The sequence below is a fragment of the Halichoeres trimaculatus genome, unplaced genomic scaffold (assembly GCF_033239565.1).
Source record: "Halichoeres trimaculatus isolate MK-OKI-2021-1 unplaced genomic scaffold, fHalTri1.1 fHalTri1_scaffold_1, whole genome shotgun sequence".
NCBI lineage: Eukaryota > Metazoa > Chordata > Actinopteri > Labriformes > Labridae > Halichoeres > Halichoeres trimaculatus.
Window position 1 is genome coordinate 2,566,616 of NW_027437179.1, and position 10,414 is coordinate 2,577,029.

The window sequence follows — 10,414 nt, forward strand, 5'->3', positions numbered from 1 at the left end:
AGTGCCGCGACTGAACGGGGGGGGCAGAGTGCGTTGAAAAGCGAAAAGTGAAAGTTAAAACCATGCTGCGTTTGTTTCTCTTTGTGAAGAGCTGGGAGAGAATTAGGGATTATACAAGCAGCAATGCAAACCCAAATACACTTTAGTACACTTTAGTGTTCAAGCCCCAGGAACCCACAACCCACAACTGATGAGAGGTGCAAGCGACTTTCTTCTCTCCTTACCTAATACCAAAACACGCATACGGAGTAGAATTTCTCTGGGTTGGATGGGGGGAGTGCAGTGCTCGCTGTGAGAGCAGCACCGGCTGAGCAGCAGAGAGTGAAGGAGTGAATTACCAGAGATTTACATTTTGACGCCTGAAAACTGGTTCATGCATTTATCACATCACGCTTGGACTACTGTAACAGCATCCTCTATGGCTCATCATCCAAAGTCCTCAATAAACTAAAGTACATTCAAAACTTTGCTGCACGCCTCCTCACCTGCACCCGTTCCCGTGACCACATCACCCCCGTCCTCCAACATCTCCATTGGCTTCCCGTCCCCTTCCGCATACAGTTTAAAATTCTCCTCCTCGCCCATAAAGGCCCCCAACCACCAGGCCCCTTCCTACCTCAATGACCTCCTCCACCACCACATTCCCTCCTGTAACCTCCGTTCCTCACACACCAACCTCCTGTCTCCCCCTCACTGAACCAAGCACCGAACCTGGGGGGACAGAGCATTTTCCATAGCTGCCCCCACTCTCTGGAACTCTCTCTCCACGCAAATCCAAAACTGCTCCAACTTCTCTTTATTTAAATCTCTGTTAAAAACTCACCTTTTTAAATTAGCTTTTAATTTGTGATTGTACTGTTGTTTTGTTTTGTTTTGTTTTGTTCTGTTTGACTTCTGTTCATTGCTTGTATTGATTTTAAACTGTTGTAAAGTGTCTTTGAGTTCCTGAAAAGCGCTATGTAAATACAATTTATGATTATTATTATTATTTTTAAAACATTCCGGTTGCTGTTTGTACTCGATGATTGCGATATAATCATTTTATATATCTCAAGTGCAAAAACCTGCGATATATCGAGTATATTGAATATATCCCCCAGCCCGAAGAGGAGCCCAGGAACTGAGCCATAAATCTGACAGCTGTGTCAAATAGCTGACCAGGAGTGATAAAGTCCAGATGCAGGGCTCAGGCTCAGAGTGGGAAATGATCATTTTGAATTACAGTCAGCAGAGAGCCTCTCATTTCACATGCAGAAAATTAAGATGTCAACCACATGCACAGCGAACACGTATGTATAAAGCAACAAATATATTTATCGGATTGGAAACTCCTGGTGTGTGTCAGAAATACATTGCTTAAGGTTCTGGTGCAGGTGAGGATTTGGGATATGAGAGCCATCGATCATGTCTTGCTGGAGCACACTTTGGTCTAGGGATATTGCCAGCATCAGTCACACCAAAGTGAACAAATGTGGAGAGGAGGACACTGTGTCATATCCCACAAAATAATATTCCAGTCCCTGCTGTCCAGCTCGTGAATTCATCTCTCTGCCAGCTCCTCAGAGGGGATCACACTCTAATGTGATTATTGTCCTGGGTGAGGGCCACTCCTGTGGGACTTCAAAGAGAACATATCAGAAGGAAAATAACCAAAAGCTGTTAGCTGTGATGCAGACAGGTGCAGGACACTTTTTCAGACCTCATCTTTTGCTTCAAACATATAAGGATATTCAAAGCAGGGACTCTTACTCTGTCTATTAGAGGCATTTTTTTTAAAAACAAAAACAAAAACATGTTTTTGCATAATTAATTGCCATGTGATGGAGGACCTTTGGTAAAGTCTGTTTATCTGGTTGTTACAGCCTCCTCAACTCAAATATAGAAATGAAGGCTCACGAAAGGAACCATAATGTAGAATGAAGGACGCCACAAAAAAAAAAGAAAAAAAAAAAGAAAATTTAACCCACAGGCTTCATTTAATTCCAAAAGACTTAAATAGACAAGCAAACCAAAAGGAGCCGGGGACCCCTGTCAAAAGAAACAGAAGGCGGAAGGTGCTGACCGAGCCCCGCAATGGGCCGTCATGCCAACACCTCTCCCCAAACTAAACTATTTACAAAACTGGGTGAAACAAAAAGAGAAAACCTTTGGGGGAAAGAAAAAGGATAAAAGGGTTGAAACTCCTAATCAGCTGTTGAAAGTTGTGAGCACACATGTCTGTGCCTTCCTTCTCAGCCTCTCTGTCAGCTCTCCCTGCACCTTTATTCCCAAATTGCAATCAGGTGTGCTGCCTGCAGGGGAACATCAGACCAAAGACAGGGAGAGAGGCAGATCACTAGTACCCTGCCTGGCCTTATGTACCATGGATACAGGATTATTAAATCTAGATAATTCATCAAGGCAAGTTGTCTGCACGGTGGCGCAACGGTTAGCGCTGCAGCCTCACTGCAAGAAGGTCACTGGTTTGATTCCCAGCTTGGCCGGTGGGCCTTTCTGTGGGGAGTTTTTGCATGTTCCCCCTGTGCATGCGTGGGTTCTCTCCGTATACCTCAGCTTCCTCCCACAGTCCAAAAACATGCTTATCAGGTCAGTTGAACACTCTAAATTGTGCGAGTGTGTAAGTGAATGGTTGTCTGTCTGTGTCAGCCCTGTGACTGACCAGTCCAGGGTGTACCCTGCCTCTCGCCCAAGGACAGCTGGGATAGGCTCCAGCCACCCGCAATCCTGAACAGGATAAGCGGTTCAGAAAATGGATGAATGAATTCATCTATCCCTGCATAAAAACAGGCTGTGACTCCATGGTCTCAGAAGCTGAAATAATAGAAGAAATGTACCATCATGACGTCTTGATATTTTAGACAAAAAGATCTAGTTTCTTGCTACACAGCACACAAATTCAATTCAATTCAATACAAATTCAAAGCTTTTGGAAAAAATACAAATGACAAAGATGAAATCTTTGGTGGTTTAGAACCTTGTTCCTTTTCTAGGTAGGGTGTCAAACTCCAGCAGTGACATGATCACCACCCGCTGTAATGTCTCTGCAGAGCTCATACATTCTGCTCTCTCCAGTGAGGACAGATCCTGCAGGGTCATGAGGGTCACCTTTCATTAGTTCACAGGGTTCACAAATACACAGTTCATTAGATCAGCCGCTCAATATCTATCTCTGACTGAGCCCAATTCCTCTACACTTGAGCGCCTGTCCTTACTCCCTCCCCCTTAGCCCACTCAGGCCCCAACACTTTCCTGCCTGTCCTCTGCCAAGCTCCAGTCTATAGCCCCCTCATTCTGTCAGAGCTATGGACCCCGAGGAACAACATAATGAGGTGTCATGGATTTTGAAGAGGTGTAAAATCAAACCAAATCTCATTTAGAGAAGCATGTTATCTCATATTGCTTCTGTCCTAGTCTCAATGAGCATCTTACTTTTATTTGTCTTAAATGATCAATATTTCATTAAATAAATAAGAAAGCACATGGGTGGATGTTGTAAAATACCTGTGTGAAAGTGTGAAAGCGATATATATTATTTTTCCCATCTAAATTAGCAGTTTGTGTTTTAAAGGACAAAAAGACAAGGAGCCATTTGGAGCATCAGAGGCAAAGAGTCAGTTGTAGCTTAGTGTTAATCAGTTTGGCTGCTGCTTCACTTGTTCTTGAATAATCAAACAGGAATCATTGAAGGCATTACTAGGACTGAGAGAGGAGTGTGGAGTTGCCTTCTTTCCATCTGAGGTCTTTAGCAGAGAAAATATTTAATCCAGCCTGACAAGATGAGGATCTGCTTAATCCTATTACAGGCTTGCACATTAAACTACTGTAGGCCAACACTTCTCTGCCTGTTTTCTTTGAGTGAGAAAGAGCAGATGGTGCCAGCTCAAGAACCCCAGTGCAGTGAACTTGAATGGCTGCACTTGGACCCTAAGCCAGTACTTAACAGTATAACAAGATGTAGACAGTGCTGAAGGAAGTAACTTGTTTCCTTAGTCAGTATCAGGTAAAGATCAGTTCTTTGCTATTTATTTGCTAAATAAAGCAGCACTGAGTTTATCTCAGTAACTTCTCATTGGTTGTTCACTGAGGTGGTATTCAGCCAGGCGGCTGCATATCAGCCATCTGACAACTACTCTCTTGTCTTCCAGGATGATTGACGTACGCCTTACATATTCCTTTTGTGTCCCTCATTGTCTCCCTTTTATTATTGACAGCCATTTTTAAAGCATTTCAAACAATGCTTTATATTGGGATGTGGGTGTGTGGGTGTGTTCTGATGAAAAAAAAGCTTATGTATATGATGTCTATGTACATATACATATACATATGTGTGTACAGGCCTATATATGTGTGTATGTTTGTGCGCCTGCTAGTATGTATGTGTATAGGTGTATATATCTATATCTATCTATCTATATCTATATATATTTATCTATATCTATATCTATATCTATCTATCTATCTATCTATCTATCTATCTATCTATCTATCTATCTATATATATATATATATATATATATATATATATATATATATATATATATATATATATATATATATATATATATGAATATATATACACATAAACTATATGACATAAACTTTTTTTGCTCACCAGCCACTGTGGCTAGTGGTTTCACAGAGTTACTAGCCACTCAGCATTATGTGTAATATGATTAAAGTTGACGTGGAAATGCAAAAGTTTGCTTAAACAAGATTTACAACCTTTTTAAATGTGAATGACCCCTACTAATTCTACTAATGTAGAAAACTACAATTTAAAAATTCAACCCTCCAAAGTGGCAAGTGGCAGTGATACCAGCCACAGCAGAAATTCACCCGCATTTGGTTGGTTGGCGGGTGTTAATGTCGTAATGTATTTCATTTCATTCCATTTATTAGTTTATTTCAATCATATTTACAAGTTTACAGACCAAAGCGACACCATTGAACACCAGGTTGACCGAAAAGGTTTAGGCTGAAGCTACTTGGCTTATATGTGCCTAACCATCTTACTGTACAACAATTATACCAGAGCAAAATGAAAAGTCAAACACAATCTCAACAATGAATAATGAATTATCCAAAAAAAGAATCGAAATAACATAGAACTGAGGAAAATATCCAAAAAAGAACAGAAGAAAATACAAAAGATTTCTTGAGGACAAATTCTGCATAGCCCATCAATAAACCTATAAATATATATACACACAGGTTTATTGATGGGCTATGGTGTTCAATGGTGTCGCTTTGGTTTGTATACTTTTAAATATGATTGAAATAAACTAATAAATGAAATAAAATAAAATAAAATAAAATAATAATAATAATGATTAAAAGTTACCGCTCTCATAATACCTTATACCTTGTTTTTTTTATTTAACACACTAAATGGCCTTGTATTATTCATCTAATTTACAAGACAGGATGTCATTTGTACATCGTTGCATTCACATTTCTCCTCGCTCTGTTTCGCGCAGGGTGAAGTTCTGCCCCAACGCGTTCACAGACACACTAACACGTGTGCGCATTTACACAAAGACAAGCTCATTCCATATTCCACCAGAAGAAACTTCTCCCAACACCTTCTCTGTGAAGATGCAACACTCACTCCAAACCATTTCCAGTCAAGGGACATGGACCCATTCCTCGCTATTAAATCGTGCACTGAGACGAGAGACTCTTGAATGTTTCCTCCATGTGCGACCATCTAGTGTTTTGGTTGCCACTGATTCATGTGACTGAACCCTGTCCACTAATTGGCCTCTGAAGCAAGCATTCAGTGAATGAGGACTTTCAAGCACCTTTCCTTTGCCATCTTTGCACTGTCTGTTTTGTTCAAAACAATAATACTTGATAATGTAACATTATGGATAATATTGTACGCTATATGTATCGCCCACCCCTAGTGTTAATGTCTCATTCTGTTCCAAACACCTGTTGAACAGGGGATTAATCAGTTTTCTGAGGTATGAGTTCACAGAGGGATGGAGAAAGTATCCTAATAACATGTTTTAGAAGTTGCTCAGCACCAATCAATCAGTCTTTATTTGTATAGCGCCAAATCATAGCAAACGTTACCTCAAGACACTTTACAAAAACATTTACAGGTCTAGATCCGTAAAACTTAATACAATTTTTATTAGCAGAAACCCAACATCAAGACAAGATAAGGGGTCTTATCTTAATCCACCATGAGTACAGGACTTTTAACTGAATGCCTAATCATCATTATTACTGTAATTGTAGCTACACTGACTTCATTGACAGTATAATATTCATTGTATGTTCAGACAAACATGGCTCTCTGTGGACAAACAACCTGAGAATTGAACTTTAATGTGTGGCTCTAATGTTTTTTTTTTTTTGTTATTGCATTGTGTCTTAGCTGTTGAGCTAATTACTCCAGCATGGCCTGCTGAGCTGTGTCAACGCCAGCACGAGAAAACGCAATTAACTAACACCGTGTAGCACTGCTACAGACACCGTAATTCCATTGCCCTGCTCTTTCCAGTCCTCTTTATTCTGCTCTCCAGACCAATCATGAGCTCGTTACTCTGGCCTGTTAGCTGGAAAATGATCCAGGGCTCTGTTATTTGCAGCCTGTCAGTGGAGGGCAGACAGCTTACTCCATCTGACTGTTGACTATGAGTGCTGTTTATGCCGAACAGCCCTCTGGCACTATTTGCTGCCATGTTGGATACATCTTTTTGCAGCATTGTTAATCTTCTGGAGTCCTTCTAACCAGAAGCATACAGGCACAGATCAAAACATTATTATGACACCTCCTGAATATTATCTGAAATTTGTTGGGTATATGGGTTTTGGTCTTTCCTTGGATTTTGAATAAATACCTTACATTCTCATAATGCTGAACACCTGCTATACTTGGGTATATTTATCATTTTATTATTTTCCTTTAACAATGCATCCTTTGCTTCAAAATTCTTTAGAGTTCTGACTATAAAACAAATTAAGTCCCAGGGGAGAGAAAAAGATGCTATTTTGAGGATATTTTATTCTTGCAACTAAAATTGAGCAAGCAGTCCCCGTTGATGCCAATGAAAATGTGAGTTGTACCTGGTTACGCCTGGCTGAGCCCAAAGCAGTGGGGCCTCCAGTCACGGGAATTTGTTGTGTTTGGGGTTTGTCTTTTTGTCTGCCTGTGCGTGGGTGGATTCATGGGGCCTTCTTCATCTGTGCTTCCCTCACAGGTGCCACATCTTTGGTGTTCCATAGAAATGAACTGAGAACATAGAAGAGACCACTCGTTCACAGCTCAAGGATGTGGAAGCTTTACCCAGAAACCATGAGGTTACAGAGGAGCCTGAGATTTGTCCCTGTGCTGTTCTTCTTTACTTGTTTTTGTGCCTTCTACACGACTACAGCAATTAATATCCCACTGGAGGGTGAGTATTTATGTTTTATGACCGAGGCTCTATGTTTCAATGGCTGCAAAGAGATACCTCAAACTGTAATCTTAAGATATCCAGAAAACAATCATAAAGCATAAAACGCAGCAGCACACCATGTGTATCATTGTTTAAAATAATCATCTATAAAGGGCAACATGTAAGAGATTTAGAGAATGGGTAATATCAGACCTGATAAACTTGGAAAAGATTTATTTCATTTTTTAACCCTTTGACATGCACCTCATCAAAACCATTCACCACAAGTTACTTATTAGTAAAATTTTGTTGCTGTCTCTTCATTAAGCAACAATTCAGCTTTTATTGATCAGATTATCCAATCAGGAAGCAGATGTGAAAATCAACAATCTGGTTGATTTTAGGGTCAGTTTAGGGTCATTGTTGGTGTTATATGCAAATCAAGTTTAACATGGTTTCACAGATTCATATTGAAGCTGTTATATAAATATATATGTGTGTGTGTGTGTATATATATATATATATATATATAGGCATATAGGCATATAGGCATATAGGCATATATATATAGGCATATATATATAGGTATATATATGGTTCTATCTTTACAAAATCTACACATTCCTGCACCTAAGATAAGCTGATCTGATTTTAGGACGGTTTTTGCTTCTGTCACATTTTAACTCGATGTGGACTCAATTTTCACTTCAATATGAACTTCTATACTTCTATGATGTCAGGAGAGCCAGGGCTAAAAGCTAAAAACTGTGGGGAACTATGAACAAAGCACTTTATTTAAGTCTTGGATCAAAGAAAAGTTAAGTATTTTCTGTTTTACATGCTCTGGACACACAAACTGTTGCTCATTGGTGCAGAGCAGCTCCAAGCTGAAACATGGAAGCAAATTTTCAAAGAATTCTTAAGATTTAAATACAGCACAAATATTGATTATTCAGGGCTTTTTTAATCCAGTAAAGGGTGTAGAATTATCTGTTTTTTACAGAATTGAGCTAGAGCAAACGGTTGATTTTCTGCAGATTTTCAAAAAGGACGTGTGAATAAACAAGCTGTGGACGACAGTCCCCAAAAAATCACTCTTGCTTTGCCCCCCGGTTCAAAGCATGTTGCTGACATCATGTGTGATACATTCAGGGACCGTTGGAAATTTGAAAAATCTGACGAGAACACCACTTTTTCCAAGTAGGACAAATGGCTTGTAAATGCCAGACATTTGAAAATAAGTGCGTTTTTGAATGCCCTGCGGGTTTGGGATCCAGATTAATCTGTGTTTATTTGTATAATGTGTTAATCTGACAGCTCGATCTTAAAAAGTATAAAATCTACTGTTTAGATATTTACACGTATAAACTAGGGTTTATACGTATAATGTGTTCACAAGTAGGCAAACATTTTGATGTGATTACATCTGTGAAGCTCACTAATTTAATGAAAAGTAATGGTTTGAGAATAAGTACAGAATAAGAAATTAGCAACTTCAGCTCGGCAACACCATAGAATGTAATAAAAAATGGACGTCATCTTGCTCTGTTCAAAGTGAGGTCATAACAAAACTGCTCTCCCTGGTGGCTGGCTGCAGTATAGTTAAAAAAAATCTCTCCCCAGCCAAATTTTTTGAAGTTTTGACTTTAAAAAATTAATAAACCTTGGAGAAGTGTTTCTCACATCTGATTGTTGTGGTGATTTGAAGATACTATTTGGCTTCCTTGTATCCAAGTTGCTTTTTTCTGAAAAGTTTTGTTTCCATTAGATATAAAGGATATAAAACGAGGGTTTCTGTCACATTCAGCAATGATTGACAGCTGCCATTCGTGTGTATTTTTTCGGAGATTGTAAAATATGTCTGGAGGAAGAACTTAGAAGAGATTGGACTCTCAAAAGAAAAATAATATATATTAATTTTGTCAACCTACTTCACTCAGATCTCTACTGCACAGACTCTGGCTGCACAACGTAACAGGGGTATTTTGGCTTCAAAACCATACAATAGTAAATGGCCACTCTATATACAGTCTAGGGGCTACATACTAATTACTTCAACTGGTAACTCATCTGAGTGGTTGACCATGTTTGCTGAGGACTCATAGATAAACATTAAGCTTGGCATATGCTTGATGCATCCACACTAAGCCGTGTGGACGAATGACGTCATTTTAGCAGCCTCGCCCCCTTGCGCTGCCTTTTGAAGTAAAAACATTTTCGTGTCATGTACCTCTGTTAATTTGTAACTCCTGCAAAGAGATAGGCAAATGAATCGGAACGCCTGGAGTCCAAAAAACGAAAATACTGTAATTTATATGTTTCATTGCACAGGGATCACCATGAACGGTGTGATGAACAATTCCTGGAGTGAAATTGCTTGGCAGAGAGGAATTGGCGAAAGAAAAAATGTTATCAACAGTGTTAATAATGTCTTCTACACAAGCTTAGTTTTTGCGATACACCACCCCCAGCAGTTTGGGAATGGACGTCGTGTGGGGTGTTAAAAAGTTTAAAAGCCACACACATTCTCATATGTGGATTCTGCAGGTCTCATTTCCATGTTGATGCGGAAAATGTAATCCAGTCTTAACTAATGCCCCTCAAAATAGGATCATGAAGTATGAAATTGTTAGTGTGTGTTGAAATTAAATCTTTAAAACCTTTTTCTTCCCTTAACTTTCACTCCTTCTCCATGAGGTTTCTGAGAAGCTTGCCGCTCTGTATCACTTTATTTTTCCCCAACAGCTTTTAGATAATAATACTTCTGTATAGCGGTGCCACCCAGTGGATATAATTGCAGTCACGTATTTTGGCAGTTACTGACATTTCAGTTCAGTGAATGTGGATATAGCACAAAAAAAAAAGAAAAAAAAAATTCTGAATTTTCAATACAACAACATAGCGGCTTGACAAAGGTCAACCTCGTGGTTCCAGTGTCAATTTAAGGGTTAAGTAGAGGGCAGCAGCAGGAGTTAGTTCATGTTTGTTTAATTTAAGAGGCTACTTTTGTCAATTCACACCTTGAG

General features: G+C 39.3%; 1 protein-coding gene across 3 annotated transcripts in view; it reads left to right on the forward strand.

Moving 5' to 3' along the window:
- chl1b (cell adhesion molecule L1-like b) overlaps positions 1-10,414 on the forward strand; it is a 128,092-nt gene that overhangs the window by 61,247 nt on the left and 56,431 nt on the right. For all 3 annotated transcript variants that reach the window (XM_074675471.1, XM_074675300.1, XM_074675382.1), the window contains exon 2: positions 7,212-7,406. In XM_074675471.1, coding sequence (XP_074531572.1) covers positions 7,283-7,406 — 124 coding nt within the window. In that variant the 5' untranslated portion in view covers positions 7,212-7,282. The remainder of the gene's footprint in view (positions 1-7,211; positions 7,407-10,414) is intronic.